The sequence below is a fragment of the Mesoplodon densirostris genome, chromosome 20 (genome assembly GCF_025265405.1).
Source record: "Mesoplodon densirostris isolate mMesDen1 chromosome 20, mMesDen1 primary haplotype, whole genome shotgun sequence".
NCBI classification, from domain to species: Eukaryota; Metazoa; Chordata; class Mammalia; order Artiodactyla; family Ziphiidae; genus Mesoplodon; species Mesoplodon densirostris.
Window position 1 is genome coordinate 30,210,468 of NC_082680.1, and position 20,886 is coordinate 30,231,353.

General features: G+C 36.6%; 2 protein-coding genes across 7 annotated transcripts in view; both read left to right on the forward strand.

The window, feature by feature from the left end:
- Positions 1-4,473, forward strand: part of ADAM9 (ADAM metallopeptidase domain 9) — a 105,247-nt gene extending 100,774 nt beyond the window's left edge. The window contains exons 21-22 of the mRNA XM_060086204.1: positions 1,093-1,160; positions 3,113-4,473. Coding sequence (XP_059942187.1) covers positions 1,093-1,160; positions 3,113-3,206 — 162 coding nt within the window. The 3' untranslated portion in view covers positions 3,207-4,473. The remainder of the gene's footprint in view (positions 1-1,092; positions 1,161-3,112) is intronic.
- A 2,725-nt stretch (positions 4,474-7,198) lies between these two features.
- The window catches only part of ADAM32 (ADAM metallopeptidase domain 32), a 196,240-nt gene continuing 182,552 nt past the window's right edge, over positions 7,199-20,886 (forward strand). For all 6 annotated transcript variants that reach the window (XR_009530789.1, XR_009530788.1, XR_009530790.1 and 3 more), the window contains exons 1-2: positions 7,199-7,308; positions 17,456-17,535. Coding sequence is in view for 3 of the 6 variants with exons in the window: in XM_060085926.1 (XP_059941909.1) it covers positions 7,251-7,308; positions 17,456-17,535 (138 nt within the window). In the remaining 3 variants the exon portion in view is untranslated. The remainder of the gene's footprint in view (positions 7,309-17,455; positions 17,536-20,886) is intronic.

The window sequence follows — 20,886 nt, forward strand, 5'->3', positions numbered from 1 at the left end:
TTACATTAGAGAAATGCAAATCAATACTACAAGGAGACATCACCTCATGCCGGTCAGAATGGCCATTATCAAAAAAGCTAGAAACAATAAATGCTGGAAAGGGTGTGGTGAAAAGGGAACCCTCCCACACCATTAGTGGGAATGTAAATTGATACAACCACTATGGAAAACAGTATGGAGGTTCCTTAAAAAACTAAAAATAGAACTACCATACTACCCAGCAATCCCACTACAGGGCATATACCCTGAGAAAACCATAATTCAAAAAGAGTCATGTACCACAATGTTCATTGCAGCACTATTTACAATAGCCAGGACATGGAAGCAACCTAAATGTCCATCAACAGATGAATGGATAAAGAAGATGTGGCACATGATATACAATGGAATATTACTCAGCCATAAAAAGAAACGAAATTGAGTTATTTGTAGTGAGGTGGATGGACCTATAGTCTGTCATAGAGTGATGTAAGTCAGAAAGAGAAACCAAATACCATATGCTAACGCATATATATGGAATCTAAAAAAAAAAAAAAAAGGTACTGATGAACCTAGTTGCAGGGCAGGAATAAAGAGGTAGACATAGAGAATGGACTTGATGACATGGCGTGGGAGGGCGAAGCTGGGGCGAAGTGAGAGTAGCATCGACATATATACACTACCGACTGTAAAATAGATAGCTAGTGGGAAGCGGCAGCATAGCACAGGGAGATCAGCTCGGTGCTTTGTGACCACCTAGAGGGGTGGGATAGGGAGGGTGGGAGGGAGACGCAAGAGGGAGGGGATATGGGGATATAGGTATGCATATGGTTGATTCGCTTTGTTGCGCAACAGAAACTAACACAGTATTGTGAAGCAATTATACTCCAGTAAAGATCTATTAAAATATATATACAATCTTAAAAGAATTAAATATTCTACACTCAGTAGCAAAGACATGTTGAATAAGCAAAGTATTTTAAAATGTCAACATTATTAGCCATCTATTCATTGATTTTTTAAATAGATTGATTACTTTTATATGGAAAATAAACTTTATAGAAAATATATTTATGAGTGCACTGTGGTAATAACTTTTTTTTTCCTTTTTAGCCTATATATGCAAACAGATTTCCAGTACCAACTTATGCAGCCAAGCAGCCTCAGCAGTTCCCATCAAGGTCTGAAGTGAATTTGCTTAGATTACTTGACCAGAATAAAACCCAGGGTTAATGTCTAAATAGTTCCCTTGTATTTTTAATTTAATTTAGGACAAGGTATTTGTTGCTTACAGTTCAGATAGAATGCAATTTGCAGAAAAACTTTTAAGAGCTTTTATATAAGTTTTGTCATATTAATGCAGCGTCGGAATGAAATTTTAAAGAAGCCCAAACAAGACAGTCAACAGCTGCTGTAGCCTTTGGTGTCTGTAAGATTCAGAAACAACGACCTTTAAAATAACCAGCAATGGGAAATCAGATAGGCTGGACCATCCTTCTTATTAGGAACAGCTAGAAAAAAGCTAGACAATATAAGAAAATATGTATTTCAAGGCATCAGAAAACTACCAAGGAAATGAGAGATTATGGGACTATGGTCCAGGAGAGGAAGGCAGTCCAGAGATAATCTCAGCTTTGGGGACTATTTTTCATCCTAGATTGTAAGTATCTACCTATTCTGAACGTGAGAGGATAGGAAGCTGAGGAGAGCTTTCAACAAACTCATAGGGATGAGGGGAAAAAGACTGGAGCCCTGTCAAGGAGGTGGTACCCTGGCAAATATCCCAGTCTTTGTGTTGGGACCCCGGGGTAAGGGTGAATCAGACCCTCAACTTATTTCCTACAGTTTTATTATTATTATTTTGTAATGTTTGGCCCCCAGTTTAAGAAGCTAGACATATAAGAAAAGAAAATGTGACTAAAACCAAGAAAAGCAGACTCAGAGGGTATGCAGTTAATATCAGAGATGGACTTTAAAGTAACTATGATGATTACATCACAGAATTAATAGTCAAGATTGAGAATTTCAGTACAAAACTAGATGTGCTGGACTTAAAAACCTAAAAAAAGAATTAAATGGAAATTCTAGAACTGAAAAACACAAGAAAAATAAAAGACTCAGTGGATGGGCGTAACATCAGCAAGAAAGGAGAAAATTTATTATAACATTTTGCATCACATAAAATACATCTCACCCCTCCCACGCTGCAAAAGTCCTTCCAATTACAATTGAATTGCACACTGAGTAGTATCCTCAAGTATAATCCTTATTATGCAGTGAGAGTGTACTGAAATCCACCTGAACATCAGGAGCAGAATATATAAACTGTGAGACACATATTCACCAGGTAAAGTTCTAGTATGTTATTGGAATAGAGGTATACTAGAATTGGATGAAGAAGTTAAGGAAGGGTATCCACAGGTTAAAGCATGAGAACTGAGAAGGACTGGTATAGAAGTCATAGCAGGTTTAATTCTGAGTGGAAATTATATTTGAGAGAGCTGGAATTCCAGCTCTATATATGTATGTAAGGTTTATACTTAGTTGTGATTTGCTCCCCTTAAATCCTAAGAGTACAAGAGGTGCTTAATTCACATAGTATCTTCACTTGTCTTTTACAATTTGTCTTTTCTATTTCATGTACTGTCCTTTTTTTTTTTTTTTTTTTGCGTTATGTGGGCCTCTCACTGCTGTGGCCTCTCCTGTTGTGGAGCACAGGCTCCGGACGTGCAGGCTCAGCGGCCATGGCTCACGGGCCCAGCCGCTCCGCGGCATGTGGGATCTTCCCGGACCGGGGCACGAACCCGTGTCCCCTGCATCAGCAGGCGGACTCTCAACCACTGCGTCACCAGGGAAGCCCCTCATGTGCTGTCCTTTTTAAAAACATATATACCAGAACCTTTGTACATTGTTGATTATACACTAGCATGACTTTAAGGTAGTTACTCCATTTTAGGCTCCGATTGGAGACTTTTAACCATTACATATCCAATTCGTAATGATCTCAGAATATAAGGTACCCTTAAGAATTGTCAGTGATGTCAAGAATGGTGTTATGTTGGGCTTGTAATTAAGGTAGCATTATTTCATACAGTTGAAACATATGATTAACTGTCTTTCTTCCCCCTCACAGGCCACCTCCACCACAACCGAAAGTATCATCTCAGGGAAATTTAATTCCTGCTCGTCCTGCTCCTCCACCTCCTTTATATAGTTCCCTCACTTGATTTTTTTTTTTTTTTAACATTTCATTTTGCAGACATCTTCAGGGAACTGAGCTAATACTTCTTTTTTCCTGATATTTTCTTAAAAAACCTTTCTTCCTGCTGCAATTATGAATGAAAACAAAATACCACCAAACAAACTTTATTAATACAGAAAAACAGAACTTGAGTAGTGGGAAATGAGAATCAGAAGAAATGCAGTAAAGCCAGGGAATTTAGAATAACATTTTCATTTCCATTACTGTATACATTTTATTCGGTCATCTGTGAGGTTAATGCACCTGACATGGATTATGTTATTTGAACACATTATTGTAATGATTCTCAAATTAACTGTATTGGTTTAAGTTTTGTCATTATGTTCTTAAATGTAATTCTGAATTTTGACCTTAGTTATCATTAATGTAGTTTCTGATTGAACATGTAATTATCTAATACCTGTGAAAACTAATTAGCTGTCAATTAATATCTAATATTTTTAATCTTGCACAGACTAATAATCATCACACCCTAGAATTTTGTGTATCTCATTCACTACATGAATAAAGGAATACTCTGTCTTCAGAAGAATGCACAAAATACAGAATTAAGATATCATAATATAAATTTAAAAGTGCAAAAGCACACTAAGAGTGTGTATGTGTATACTTACACACAGTTATTATCTTCCATTTTAATGAACATTCTATGGATATATGATTCTATGGATTCTATGGATAATAGATTCTGTGGATCTATCTATGGATAATGAATATTAGAAAAGTTAATTTAATAATAGAATTTCTATTATGAATCATGTTAAAGCATAGCATCCTTTTACAGTAGCATTATTTTAAATTATAAACTTTAAGGTACGAAGTATTTAATAGAACTAATCAGATACGCTGTTGATTCTTGGCTGTAATAAAAAGCAGGAACAATTATAATATCTTCAATCAATTGAGCTATCATAAAACCACTTGAGAATTTCATAAGCACTTTAATTTTAAGTCCAAAACCTGAAACTTCAAAGATTGCTATTAATATAATTTAGAATGTTTACATTTACTAAGGTGTGCTTGATAATGTCTCTGTTGACACTAATATTTTTAAAGAAATTAGGCTGGAGAATGAAGGAAGAAAAAGTTTTCTTAGATAAGTGCAAAAAAGTTAGTGGTATCTCTGAGTTATTGTCCCAGCTATGATAAAAAATGAATTTTTACTGTGGAAGAAATGGTATGAATGATAAAAATTTAAGCACCTAAATTTTTTTGGTAATTTTTCATAATAAAGTTTATTAATAAGTTTATTAACTGAATTTCTTTAGTTTTTAAAAAAATTTTGGTTTGTGTATACATACATATACAAACAAAAGATTTACAATAAATAAAATACTTGAAATTCTGATTTGTGTTGCCCAGTAATTTCTTAAATACTCTGCTATTTATAACCTTATTAATTAAAACATTATACTAGTTTTAGGTAAAACTACTAGTCAAACGTTTACAGATACTATCTCACTAATTTTCCAGACTTCTGCCAAATTGTGAACAGTGGCTTTTTGTTAAAAAGAAAAACAGATTGGTTTTGAAGAAGACACATATCTGTCTTCTGAAGATGGTACATTATTTTAACAATCAGGTACATATTAGAAATTGTAAACAGTCCCAAATAAAGATTCCTCATTTCAATTTAAATCTCTGAATGAATTAATATACGACCAAAAATGTTTGTGTTTGTCACTGAGATAGTCCCACAGTTTTTGCACAGCTTTGCAATTGTCATTCATATCACTGAAATTTCACAGTTGGTAATATATTAACTATGCAACTTAAAACTTTTTTCAGAATTAGATAATTCCTTGGATCTTTGAATATTTAGAAAGTTTTTCTAAAAGACCGTTGATCAGTCTGAACTTCTTTTGCTTTTATGTATATTTTTACATATTTTATATTCTTTTCACTTAGGTTTGTCCTTGATTTATCTTGGATTCTTATTAAAAATTGTAAAATTTCTTGGTCACAGATGCCACTTAAAAATTTGAAAATATTAAAGGTATTCTTTGCCATCTGCTAAAGATGTTTTAATAATCAAGGATAAATTGTATGTAACTTTGGTGTCGCTGTATGTGTTCACAAGCTTATTACCTTGTTCGAGGTATTGCATTTTCCCTTTCTATCAGGCAGCTGCCTGGGTCTCTAACCATATAGTAAAACATGATCTAGGTTTTCTAAGCACAGATCAGATTTTATTAAATTCTATAAATGTTTACTGAAACTCTACCATCTTGCAGGTACCACAGTAGGTCATTAGGTCCCGCGATATATAAGCTCTGGATGAGACATGTCTCCCATTATAGAGAGAGCCATATACACAAGTAAGAATGACATAAAGTCTGCTTTTTAAAAGATTTAAACAGGAAAGGTTGCGGAGAAGGAAATGACAAAGAAGTGAAATAACTGGAAATTCATTCAAAGTACTTACCACTAATTAACAAGTCTAAGCATTTACTGTAACGGTTCTAATGCTGTGAAGCAAGGTGAAACCGGCTTTTGGCTCAACTACCCCTTTTGTTGTTGTTGTTGTTTGTTGCATTTGTTGTTCCTGTTGAGATGCAAGCTATGCGTATACAGTTGACCCTTGAACCACGTGGGTTTAAACTGCACAGATCCACTTACAAGCTTTTTTTTTTTCCAATAAAAATACAGTGGCACTCCATATCTGCATGTTCACATCCGTGGATTCAACCAACCGCAATTGGCAAATAGTTCAGTATCCATGGTTGGTTGAATCTGCAGGTACGGAAATCAGAGGGCCAACATCGGGACTTGAGCATCTGGGGATTTTGGTATTCACAGTGGGTCCTGGAATCAATCTCCCCGTGGATACCGAGAGGCCAGTTGTATTTTTGTTGCCGTGTTTATGCTCATGATATTCTTTTGCAGGCTTAGATTACCCTGTTGAAATCCTATGCATCCATAAAATCACATCTCAACTGTGAGTTTAGATGTGGTGATTCCCCAAATGAACTTTTCTGTGTTACCACGGGACCTTTTAGTTTGTGTATCTGCCGTTCTGTTAATTGGTGTGAGAGATTAACTCATTCTTGGGGATTTGAAAAGAATTAAAGGATAGTGCATATACGTAGAGACTGCGGGGTGAGTCTGGGAGGGAGGAGGCATTGCAGTCCAAGGTAATAAGGCAGTTTTCATTCAGGAAAGACCAGAAGTCGTAAGTAGTCCCAGCACTGGGGATAGAAGAAAAAAGGCAGCAGCCTGGGCTCCGAATTTAGAAAATTTTGAATACTATTGAGGAATTCGGCTAGAATTTTCTCCTGGAACATATGTACTGTAATTGTGGGCAAAAATCTTGTCCATTTCATTCATTACATGAATGAATGAATATTTATTGTACTGAGAAGTTACTGAACAAGAGCAGGCCATCACATGAATTTTAGCCAACGGTTTGGGGAGAGCCTTTTTGATTGGAGGAAAAAGTAGACACAGCCTGGTTACAAGGTGTATTTGGGCAGTGGGTATGGAAAAAAACCATAAGGTACTTTGCGAAGATACCAAAATCTACCCACTTTTCCCTTTCTTGGAATCGTTTTAAAATCTATCTGGATTTTTATTGTTGTTGTTGTTTTAATTAAAAAACCTCAGCTTTAGGAAATATGAATGTGTAATTCGTGTGTGTGTGTGCGTATGCGCATAGTTTTAAATTCAGCAAGTAGTGTCTGATACAAAACAGCGCACAATAAATGTTAGTTCTTTTAGGTCCATCCACATGAAGCGAAAAGTTTGTGGGGGACGATGACCGCGACGGAGAGGGCTGGGGTGGTAGGGGACCTCCAGAAAACTGGCCATCGGGTAAAGCGGGCTGCTGGGAAAAGAGCTCCCTGCGCACCCGGACGCACGACTATAAAGGGGGCGTGCCCTACAGGCGATTGGTGGACGGGGCGCTGAGTACCGGGCCCTCCGGTAGGTGCCGTAGTCTCGCGAGAACGCCGCTCACGGACGGCCAACGGCAGTAGGGCTCAAGTCTCCGCTGGAAGGCAGGGGACACGAAATGTTCCGCCTAATGATGTTGCTAGCGGGGCTCCGTGGCTTGCTAACGTCAAGACCCGGTAAGCCCGAGGGTGCCCTGTTTGTTACTCCGGTAGGGGGAGGAGGAAGATTTTTCTTTTCCTTCTTCCCACGCGTACCTGCTTGGGTCAAACTGCTCCTCGACTCGATTGAAAACTCGGCGCCCTTCCCTGCTTTTAGGTTTCTTTTGCCAGTCAGGAAAGCGGGCCGTTTTTGGGCGCTCCGTAGGGATACAGAACTGAGTCACGACAGAGGAAGATACTTTTAATAAGCTCAAGGACTAAATCTCTGACGCTCTGACTCTCTGAATCTGGGTTTGGGGCAGCCATTTTTTGTAGGTCTGTTAGGCACTCACAAAACTACCTCACAATTTCTTGCGCTCAGAAGCACCCCAGAAACTTCATGAACTCTACTCAAACTCCAGAAAACTGCGTCTCCTCAGATATCATCTGTTTCAGTATAATTTGTCCTGCATTCAATAACTTGTCCTGCAACACCAAAAAAATATTCGATTGCTGACATTGTGACAATACGGGGAACGGTTACAGAGAATCCTCAAAATTTTAAAATATATTAAGGGGGGATTTAGATGCAAGTAAAATTTTAAGATATGTTCTTATTTTCCTTCCCTTTTTATACACTGTTCTGAATCTTACCATTCTGTGTCAGTACATGGAATATCTTGTCTTCTCCTCCCCCATCTGCATAGTGTTCTGTGGCTTGGAGGTACCACAATTTATCAGCCAGTTCTCTTATTAAAGGACTATTGGATTGTTTCCAGTCATTTTGCTGTTACATGCTACACTGCTGAACTCGGACGGCACCCCCCGTTCCCCCTGCAAAATACCCTAGACCGGGTGGCTTAAACAACAGAGATTTATTTTCTCACAGTTCTGGAGGCAGGAAGCCTGAAATCAGGATGCTCTCCTAGTGGGGCTCTGGTGAGGTCTCTCTTCCTGGCTAGTAGACCGTTCCCTTCTTGCTGTGTACTCACGTGACCTCTTCTTTGTGAGCAGAGAGAAAGAGCAAACTCACTTGTCTCTTCTTACAAAGGCGTGAAACCCATCGTGAGAGATCCATCTTCATGATCTCATCTAACCCTGATTACCTCCCAAAGATCCCATTGCTAAATACCATCACACTGGGGGTTAGGGCTTCAATAGGAAAGCTGTGGGGGGGGGGACACACCTTCACCATAACACCTGCAACATTTAAATACAGTGTTTCTGAAACTTTTCGGAATGTTTCTTTCAGCAAAGAAATGAACAAAAATGTAACAATTATTGAAGTTCTCAGAGAGCTTTTATGTTTTGCTTATATTCGTCAGTATTTGTCATATTAGAAATTAATGTAGAAATTTAAGAATTTTTATTAATTCGTTAAAAAACAACAGTAATGTTACTGAACTCAGGTTTGGCTGCTCGTGGCTCGAAAGCCAGTACTCGAGAGACAGGTATTGGTAGGAAAGGAAAGGTTGCTTCATTCAGGAGGCTGGCCGCCTGGGGAGAAGGTAGATGCGTGTCCAAAAACCAGCTTAGTTGTTGATCAGGGGGCAAGAGCTTTGAAAGGGGAGTTTCAGGGATGTATAGGCAGAGGGAGGGGGCTACGACCTGCAGAACACCACAGTCAGCTCCCACAATCATGAAATTGGTCATGTGGTGGTCTGATCAGTGTCATCTTGATTAAGTTCAGTTAATCTTCAGTTCCAGGGTTGGTTCCCATTTCCTTGAGGCCAGTTCTTGGAATTGTGCAAGATGGAGCAGCTTATGTCTTGGCTGCAGTCTGGTCATCATGTAGTTAACTTCTCCCACCTGGTGAGGGTTTCAGTGTCTGAAAAACAGCTCAAAGGACATGGCTCAGAATATTATCTATAGCTCTTGAAGAGGAACTAAAGGTCCTTGACTTTGTTTAGTGGCTAAACTGTTATTATTTTGTCTTGTTTGACTGCTTTCCTTTGGTTCTGCATTTTTTTTTCACTTCTTTGATTGAATGTATTCTTTGACTAAAGTTTTTCTACAGACAGGAGGCAGGCAGAGGACATTGGGTGGGTGGGTGGGGGTTCTGTCCTGGGAAAGCCCCATAGGGTCCCGCTCAATTACAGTAATAGACCTATTATATGTTAACGTAACACATTTAAAAAATAAAAACTGTATTTTCCAAAATAAAGAATTTAGAGTGGCATTGTTTTACATTTTTGTGAATCTCTTTAAGGTTTGGTTTAATAGATGACAGCTAGATTCTCATATCTACTTCTGCATTCGGTGTGTTGCCAAATGTTTTGTTTGAAGTATATGAAAAAAATCCAGCTTATGTAGTTGGAAAAGGGAGTAGTTTATGAGCCTTTTCAGGTAACTACCAGTATTCCTCTTTGGATACTGCACCAAATGCACACTTGATAAATGGTAAAGTTTAGTTGCAATGTGGAATCTAAAACATATCAATGATTTTTTCTTAATATGTTATGTTAAAATCCATTGGTCTATTTTGAACTTTAATGGGTGTTTTACCCATCTGCTTTTTTTTAATGCATTACCTTTGTTTTTTTCTTTTTTAACATCTTTATTGGAGTATAATTGCTTTACAAAGGTGTGTCAGTTTCTGCTTTATAACAAAGTGAATCAGCTATGCATATACGTATATCCCCATATCTCCTCCCTCTTGTGTTTCCCTCCCACCCTCCCTATCCCACCCCTCTAGGTGGTCGCAAAGCACTGAGCTGATCTCCCTGTTTCACATTTGGTAGTGTATATATGTCAATGCCACTCTCTCACTTCGTCCCAGCTTACCCTTCCCCCTCCCCGTGTCCTCAAGTCCATTTTCTACGTCTGCGTCTATATTTCTGTCCTGCCCCTAGGTTCTTCAGAACCAATATATTTTTTTTTAGATTCCATACATATGTGTTAGCATATGGTATTTGTTTTTCTCTTTCTGACTTATTTCACTCTGTATGACAGACTCTAGGTCCATCCACCTCACTACAAATAATTCAGTTTTGTTTCTTTTTATGGCTGAGTAATATTCCATTGTATATATGTGCCACATCTCCTTTATACCTTTGTTTTAAAATTATTTTAAATTGTGGTAAAATATACAAAACATAAAATTTACCATCTTCAACCATTTTAAAAACGAATAAACTTCATTTTTTAGACTGTTTCAGGTTCATAGCAAAACTGAGAGAAAGGTACAGAGATTTCTCACATACCCCTGTCCCCACACATGTACAATCTCTGCTATAGACATCCTGCTCCACAGTGGTATGTGTGTTAGAATTGATGATCCCACACTGGTACATCATTATCACCCCAAATCTATAGTTTACCTTAGGGTTCACTCTTGGTATTTTACATTCTATGGAATTTGACAAATATATAATGACATGTATCCCCCAGAGTAGTTTTGCAGCTCTAAAAATCCTCTGTGCTTCATCTATTCATCTCTCCCTTTCCTCTAAGTCCTGGCAACCACTGATCTTTTTACTGTCTCCATAGTTTTACCTTTTCCAGAATGTCATATAGTTGGAATCTTACAGTATGTTGCCTTTTTCAGATTGGCTTCTTTCACTTAGTAATATGCATTTATGGTTCTTCCATGTCTTTCCAGGGCTGCATAGCTTATTTCTTTTTAGCAGTGAGGGATATTCCATTGTCTGTATATACCAGTTTACTTATCCATTTACCTACTAAAAGACATCTTGGTTGCTTTCAAGTTTTGACAGGTATGAACAAAGCTACCATAAATATCTCTGTGCAAGTTTTTGTGTGGACATAAGTTTTCAGCTCCTTTGGGTAAATACCAAGGAGTGCTGTTGCTGGATCATATGGTAAGGATATGTTTCATTTTTAAAATTAGTGTCTTTTTGTTTCAGTACGAAGAACTCTCTTTAACATTTCTTGTGAGGCCATTCTAGTGGTGATGGACTCTAACTTTTTTTAGGAAATTCTTTATCTCTCCTTCAATTCTGAAGGACAGCTTTGCTGGGTATGGTATCCTTAGGTGGAATTTTCTTTCTTTCAGTACACTGAATATACTATTCCACTCCATTCTGGCCTGCAAGGTTTCTGCTGAAAATCCACTGATAGTCTTATGGGAGTTCCCTTGTACATAACAAATTGTGTTTCTCTTGCTGCTTTTTTTGGGGGGAGGGTACGCGGGCCTCTCACTGTCGTGGCCTCTCCCGTTGCGGAGCACAGGCTCCGGACGCGCAGGCTCAGCGGCCATGGCTCATGGGCCCAGCCGCTCCGCGGCATGTGGGATCTTCCCAGACCGGGGCACGAACCTGTGTTCCTTGCATCGGCAGGCGGAATGAGCTGTGTTTTATGGTTTGTTTCTAGTGAATAAAATGTGGTCAGGATGATGGGATGTCTCTTGTGAGATTAGGATACAGAAAGACTGTGTCTTTTGTCCTGGGTGCCCGCTTTCAGTCTCTCTTTTTCTGAGCCCTTGTTCTGAGGGAAGCAAGTTGTCATATTGTGAGTAACCTTATGGAGAGGCCTGTGTGGCATGGAACTGAGCTTTCTCATTAACAGCCTGGAAAGACCCAACGCCTGCCAACAGCTAAGTGCGTGAGCTTTGAAGTGGATCCTATGCTAGTCAAGCCTTGAAATGGTTGCAGCCCTGGCCTACAATTTGACTGTAGCTTTGTGAGAGACACTGAGCCAGAGGCATTCAGTTAAGCTGTGCCCAGATACCTGACCTAAGGACACTAGTGATTAATAAATGTTCACTATTTTAAGCTGCTAAATTTTGGGATAATTTGTTATGCAGCAATAGGTAACTAACACACCATCCTTCAGCCTATTCTCAACATGAAGTTTTTTTGTTAAAATCTAAGTCAGCTCATGTCCGCCCTCTGCTCAAAATCTTTCAATGGTTTCTTATCTCACCAAGAATAAAAATTAAAGTGCTAACTCTGACCTGTAATGCCCTACAGGATCTCAGCAGCTTGTCTCCTCTCTGGCCTCACCCCTTACTCTCTTCCTCACTGCTCGTGCTACTCCAGCCACAGTAGCTCCCTTGCTGCTTTTCAAACATGCCAGGCAGTTCCTCCCAAAGACCTTTACGCTTGATACTTTTTCTTCCTGGGATGGTCTGCCAAAGATATTCATTTGTTCCCCTCCTCACCTTTGTCAGTTCTTTGCCCAGATGCCATCTTCTCAGTGAGCCCTATTTAAAACAGAACTTCACCTTCATCAGCCTCTGTTCTAGCACATGATTCTGTGTGCTGGTGGGGCTGTTGTTCTGGTTTGGACTGGCTTATGTAATCTGTGGCTCATCGGTGCTCTTTCCTGGATCTGTCATCAGCTCCTGAGTTGGTTGGCAGCTGGATGATCCAGATGGTCTCACGCACTGGTCTGTCTGTTGGACTGTGTTCAGCTAGGGTCCCTTGGCTCCCTTTCACATAGTCTCTCACCCTCCTGTAGGCCAGCTCAGGCTTGTTTACATGTGGTTTCAGGATTCCAAGGCAGTGAGAGGACAAGCCACAGTGCACAAGCACTTTTCAGTTTTGCTTCTGTTACATTTGCTATTATCTAATTGACCAAAGTAAGTTACACGGCTAAGTCTAGGGTTAGTTCCTAAGAAGTATACCAATGGGAAAGAATACTTTCTATTGTATCTATCACATCTGATTTCTGTTTTAGAGTTTTTCTAGAATCTCTCAACAGTGATCACACTTCCATCGTTAGCTTATCTTCCAGAAAATTGTTTCAGACCTCTTAGCTGATGATAGCACCTTTCCTTTGTCTACTTTCAGAGGGTTTTCACTGAGAGAAGAGGTAAACATGTAGTGAGTTAGCTACCTTTAATCATAAATCATATTATGGATGTTAATCCTTTGGCTTATTTTTTTTTTTTTTTTTTTTTTGCGGTACGCGGGCCTCTCACTGTTGTGGCCTCTCCCGTTGCGGAGCACAGGCTCCAGACGCGTAGGCTCAGCGGTCATGGCTTACGGGCCCAGCCGCTCCACGGCATGTGGGATCCTCCCGGACTGGGGCACGAACCCATGTCCCCTGCATCGGCAGGCGGACTCTCAACCACTGCGCCACCAGGGAAGCACAGTTCTTTGGCTTTTATACTTTGTATTTTCTTCCAATCTTTCCTACATCTTTAAAGATTTTTAAAAGATTTCTATGTATGCAAATATGTTTATCTTTTCCTTTAAGACTTCTGGGCTTTGAATCTTAATCGATTTTGAATATATATGTATTTATGTACATATTATATATATAAACATAAATAATTTTTATTTATTCTTTATATATATACATATGTATGAATCCAACTTAATTACTTTTCAAATGGATATTCAGTCTTCCTGCCACTATCCATTGACTATATTTCCCCCAGTGATTTGAAAGCCTACCTTTTCATATATCCTATTTCATTAATTTTTTTTGATGATGCCTATTTCAGTTGATTTAATTATAGTAGTTTAGAGTTTTTCTATTGATTCTCTAAGTACTTTTAAGTAGGTAGTTATATCGTTTGCAAATAATGACATATTGTTTTTTCCTTTCTAACATTTATGCCCTTCTTTCTTGTTATCATTTTATCATATTAACTAGGGCATTCAGAACATTTTTGAAAATGGCAGTGATAATAGACTTTGTTACCTAGTTTTATTTGAATTTCTCTGTAGTATTTCATAATTTACAATTTTTAATGTTTGCTTTTTGGTACTTTTTCTAGTTAAGGCAATTTCCTTCTATTTCTAGCTTACGTCCCTCTAATTTTCTTCGTCAGAAAATTTTGGTCAATTTCTATTTTTTTTTTTTTTTGGGCATGTGAACTTTAGAGTCATCTTATGTTGTTTCAGAAAAGTCCTGTGGACTTTTTCATTGGATTTCATAAAATTTATAAAGTAATTTAAAGAAAATTGCTATCTTTATATTCCAAGAACTGGATATAGCTTTCAATTTATTTGACTATTTTTATGAACCATTTTAGAATTTAAAGTTTTTTAAAAATTTAAATTATATATATTCCTTTAGGAATTTATTTACATGGGTATTTTACAATTTTTGTTGTTATTGTAAATGGTTATTTTCTAACTATTTTATTTGTGTATAGGGAAATGATTGGTTTATGTGCTTTGTTTCTAGTCACATTACTAAATCCTCTTTTTAAAATAATAGTTATGATGATTCTTTTGGGTTTTCCAGATATATAATATCACATACAAAAGAATGTTAGGATCACAAAACCTTAGAAAGTACCAAAGAGACAGATTTAGATGCTACATAGATGCTACAATGTGCCTAGGGTCACAACGCAGGGAAGAATATCTAGTGATACTGTGGGAACTATACCGGAAGAGTATTCTATTGAAAATACCACTGTGGTGTTTGGGCTAGGCAGCAGAATGTCTGTCCCAGCAGTCCAAAAGGACATCTTTGGGGGCATTATTCTATCTACCACAGACAGTGAGATTTTTAGGGTCCAGGTAGAAGAAGAACCAGATGATAAAGATCTGAGGCATCTGAGGCAATATGATTGGTGAAAGTATACCGTCATCACTACTAAGCAAAAATGGAAGCTTGCTCCTGGCATATCCTGCTTATTGGGTTAGAGAAAACAGCACCTTTTTCTATTAATGGCTACATACAGGTGCCAATGCCTGTGTTGATTTGGTTCAGTAAAGAGACCATATTTGGAACAATATTAGTTATTGCAATCATTACCTGATTACACTTAAGACAACTCATTGTCATTCTCTATTGCTTATCTATCATTTGCACAGATCAAACAAGTAAAATAACAGAAATCATTGCCCTTGTATATACTTTCTTGGTATAGAAAGATTTTTGGTTTAATGTTTTGGTGGTGGTGCAGGTGATATTCAGAGGTTTCCATTTGGCCCTCCCTACCATAACAATCCTCATTCTATGGGTCAGGGAGACAAGATGGGCATTCCACAAGTTACTGATTATATCTGTTTTGACACACTCTTCCATAATTGGGCAGATTATGATAAGATGAACTTGTAGACCCATGAGTGTGTTCATAGATGTGAACCTAATAACTTCCATTCATCACCTGACTTCTTCTGCTAATCATATATCTTTTCCTGAAGTGGACCACAGTCTTATTTTAGGTACTCAGAAATCATCATTAGGGGACTTCTTCAGTGGTCCAGTGGTAAAGAATCCACCTTCCAATGCAGCTGACGTGGCTTCGATCCCTGGTTGGGGAACTAAGATCCCACATGCCATGGGGCAACTAAGCCCATGAGCCACAACTACTGATCCCACACGCCTCAACTAGAGAGCCCACGTGCCGTAAACTACAGAGCCCATGCACTCTGGAGCCCGAGCGCCAAAACTAGAGATAGAAAATCCACATGCCACAACTATAGAGAAGCCTGCACGCTGCAACTAAGGGCCCGAGTGTCACAATGAAAGATCCTGCATGCTGCAATGAAGATCCCACATGACACAACCCAACGCAGCCAAAAAAAAAAAAAAAAATCATTATTAGTTTAAAGCCAGTGTTTAATATTCCACCAAAGGTCTGAGTAATTGGGTTTTGATTTTGTGGATCCAATCTGAGAATTTTTCTTTCTTTTTTTTTGATAACAGAAAAATAGCTTATTAATGCATACAGCATGCATCATGGGAGAAACTTAAACCAAAAGTAACTCAAAATGGCAGCTTTGAGTTCCAGCTTATCTTCAACAGAAAATATTAAATTTGTAGAGAAGTGACAGACACAGGAAGGCAGTTTTAGGCTTCCAAGGGCAGCAAACTGGGAAGGTAAATATATGGGTGAAAACTAATGAGGTAAGGTTTGTTCATAGATTACTCTGGTCCTGCCTCTGGGCTGACAAGAGTCTGTCTCCAGTATGAGAGTTTTTCTTTAGGTTGGTCACTTCATCCTACTCACATTTACTGATATGACTGAGATACTTAATCTTAGTGCTTCTTACTTATATCATACTTTTCTGATTTCATGCTTTTTTTTTGATAAATGTTTTTCACCATAAAAATCTGTGACTTTTTCATTTATTTTCTGGATGCCTTGTGTTTGTATGCTCTTTCTTTTTCTTAATTTGGAATATTTATAATCTGTTTTATATATTAGATTTAATTTTAAATTTAGGTAGTAACTAGGGATTCCTCACTGTGAGTGTAAGGAAATTTATTTCTTACTACTTCTTTCCACCTTGTGCTCTCCTCTTTATTATATGACTATAGCTTTAAAAAATCTTAGTGCTTTTATACCATTAAACAATATGTTTCTACTTTTACCACTTTATTTTCAGCTTTTTAACATTTTTGGGAACCACACTGCAATAAATTTAAGGAAAACAGTATTCACATATGGTAATTCTCTTCTTCTGCTACCCTTCCTGACATTATTGAATATGTTGTTATGTCTTTATCATCATAGTTCATAACACTTGCATCCTATTAAATAGTGATGATTCCCACCATTGTTTTGGCCTATATTCTATATTTAAGTTTATTTTAATGCTCACAGCTAGGCCTTTTACCTCAACTCTATTGATGCCTTTATTGGGAGAAGTTTGTCTGCCTTTTGTGACAGGCACTTGTGAATTATTTTCCTTGATTTTTTGCTTGTAAATAGCTGTCCCTTGCCTGTATATTTGAATGCCAGTTTTGCTGGGTATAAAATTCTTGGGTCCACACTTTCTTTTCCTGAATATTTTTTAAAGACATAGTTCTTCAGTTTTTTAACATTGAATAATGTTTTTAAAGAATCTCAAGCCAACCTGCTTTTCTCTTCTTATGCCCAATATGATTTTCACTTTTCCTTTTTGCTCATATGCCCATAGGATTCTTTCTTAGACATCCAATAAGTTTAGTAGAATATGTCTCAGTTTTAATTAATTGTTATCAGTTATTCCTGAAATGCAGTGTACTTTCTAGTCTATTGTTTCAAATCTTTTATTTCAGGAAAGTCTTCTTGAAGTATATATTTGATATTTTTTAATTCATTTGTTGACTTTTCTTCAGGAACAGCAAATTTTGTGTAAGTTGAATACCTCTCCATGCCCCCTTTTAGTGTTTCATAGCTATCCTGTTTTTAAACAAAGTGTTTTCAAGATTTCTATAGGAGTACACAGTGATGACTCATATTTGCATAAGCAAGTCTTATAAAAGAACCTGAACAAATATTTAGTCAAGTTTAAAGCACAGCTATTAACTGTTTTTTTTCTTTCTTCAGGTTTTCAAAATTCATTTCTACAAATTATATTTCCAGAGAAAATCCAAGCAAATACAAGTGATAATTCAAAAGTAGAAAATGTAAGAGATTTTCCATAATGTTGTTATATGAAATTTCTTATTTTTATTACATAGCAGTGAAATACATCAATTCCATTATAGTATGAATATAACTAACCAATATTACTATTGATAAGGAATTTAAAGTTTTGATGGTAAAAGCAAACATATAAATCAGAATGTTCTAATTTGTCTAACACTTGTCATTTCCTGATGGTAAAACCATTTTTTAAAGTTCAAAGAGAGAATATAATGTAAAAGAATTAGGGTATTATCTGAATGGTATCTAGATGATTCAAATGAAGAGAATAATTTTCTCCAAAATGGTTAAGGAGAATCTGTTTTAACTAAAACCTGCTTCCTCAGTCTCTACCCTTGTACCTACCAGTTCTCAGAGAATATAAACCCTTTCTTCTATTATTTTTCTTAGAAAGGGCAATATTTCATCCTGTTCATTGATTTATTTAACAGATATTTCTCTGGACTTGTGTGCATAACTACATGCTAAAAGAGCCTTAGGAGATAAAAAAAGAAATACGAAAAAGCAAGCCTTGCTTATAAGTGGCCAATCTTTTGATAACACTTTATTTTTACCAGTTTTAATGAAGTACAATGTATACACCACAGAATTCACCCATTGTCAGTGTACAACTCAATGATCATTAGTACATGAATAGAATTATGTAAACATTACCAAAATCCAGTTTTAGAACATTTTGATTGCCTTAAGTTCCTTCCTGCCTATGTGCCGTTTTTCTCTGCTTCCATCCCCAGCCCTTGGCAACTGCTGATCTGTTTTGTGTTTCTATAATTTTGCATTTTCTAGACATTTCATAAAAATGAAATATGTGATATGCAGGACTTTGGATTGAGCTTCTTTCACTTAAGATTATCCATTTTGCAACATTCATCAATACTTCATAAATTTTTTATTTTTTAATAGATGTGGATAACACATTTTGTTTATCCATTTACCAGTTAAATTCAAGATTGTTTTCAGATATTGACTATTTTGAGTCATTCTGCTATGAATATTTGTGTATGGACATATAGTTTTCTTTCTCTTGGGTAGATTCTTAGAAGTGAAATTGCTGTGTTGTATGGTAGGTTTATGCTTATCATAGTAATAAACTGCCACACTATTTTCCATAGTGACTTATTAGTTTACATTTCCCATCAGCAATATATGATGATTCAGTTTTTCCACATACTTGTCAACACCTGATGTTGTCTGTTTTGATTAAATTTATTCTAACAGGTGTGTACTGATATCTCATTTTAGCTTATATTTGCATTTCTCTAATGAAAAATGCTGTAGAGCATCTTTCATGACCTACTAGCTATCTAAATACCTTTTTGGTGAAATGTCTATTAAACTATTTGCCCATTTTAATTTTTTAACCTATTATTATTTTTAACATATTTATTGGGCTATAATTAGTATATAATATTATATTAGTTTCAGGTGTACAATGCAGTGATTCAGTATTTTTTTACCAGTATTTTCAGATTACCACAGTAAGTCCAGTTACCATCTGTTACCCTACAAAGTTTGTATACAATTATAATTATTTTTAAAAATTTATTCATCCTGGTATATATGTATATATTTATTTACTGAAGTATAGTTGTTTTACAATATTGTATTAGTTTCAGATGTACAGCATAGTGATTCAGTATTTTTACAAATTGTCTTCCATTATAGGTTATTATGAGATAATGGCTATAATTTCCTATGCTATACAGTATATCCTGTTGCTTATCTATTTTACATATAGGAGTTTGTATCTGTTAATCCCATATCCCTAATTTGTCCCTACCTGTTTCCCTCTCCCCTAGGTTTGTATCTGTTAATCCCATATCCCTAATTTGTCCCTAGCTGTTTCCCTCTCCCCTAGGTAACCACAAGTTTGTTTTCTATATCTGTGAGTCTATTTCTGTTTTGCATATACATTCATTTGTATATTTTAGATTCCACATGTAAGTGATATCATAAGTATTTTCTTTATGTGACTTATTTCATAAGCATAATATTCTCTAGGTTCATCCTTATGGCTGCAAATGGCAGAATTTCATTCTGTTTTATGGCTGAGTTATATTCCATTGTATATATATATATATATATATATATATATATATATATATATATATATATATATATACACACATACATACATATACTACATCTTCTTAATCCAGTCATCAGTTGATGGGCACTTGGGTTGCTTCCACGTCTTGGCTATTGTAAATGGTGCTGCTATGAACATTGGGGTGCATGTATCCTTTCAAATTAGTGTTTTGTTTTTTCCAGATATATACCTGAAGTGGAATTGCTGGATCATACAGTAGTTCTATTTTTAGTTTTTTTGAGGAACCTCCGACTGTGTTCCACAGTGTCTGCACCAAGTTACATTTCCACCAACAGTGTACAAGTATTCCCTTTTCTCCATATCCTTGCCAACATTTGTTATTTGTAGACTTTTTGATGATAGCCATTCTGACAAGAGTGAGGTGATATCTCATTTTTGTTTGTTACAGTATTATTGACTATATTCCCTATGTGTACCTTACATCCCCTGATTGATTGATTGACTGATTTTTAAATTGCAGTATAGTTGGTTAATAATATATTAGTTTCAGGTGTACAACATAGTGATTCAATATTTTTATAGATTATACTCCATTTAAAGTTATTACAAAATAATGGTCACATATCCCTGTGTTGTACAATATAATCTTGTTGCTTACTTATTTTATACATAGTAATTTGTACTTTTTAATTCCATACCCTTATCCTGCCCCTCCCCACTTCCTTCTCCCCACTGGTAGCCACTAATTTGTTCTCTATATCTGTGAGTCTGTTTCTGTTTGTATACATGGTACAATCACCATGGAATACAGTTGGAGATTCCTCAGAAAAACTGAAAATAGAACTACCATATAATTAAGCAATTCCACTTCTGTATACATATCCCAAAAAACCCCTGAAAACGCTAATTCGAAAAGTTACATGCACCCCAATGTTCTTAGCAGCATTATTTACAATAGCCAAGATATGGAAGCAACCTAAGTGTCCACCAACAGATGAAGGGATAAAGATATACACACACACACATACATATACATACAATGGAATATTATTCAACCATAAAAAGAATGACGTTCTGACATTTGCAACAAAGCAGATGGACTTAGAGGGTATTATGCTTACAGAAATAAGTCAGTAAGGTAAAGACAAATTCTCTGTGTTATCACTTATATGTGTAATATAAAAAATAAAACGAATGTCTGTAACATTGAGTGTATAACAATGATATCTCATTGTGGTTTTGAGTTGCATTTTTCTGATGATTAGTGATGTTGAACATTTTT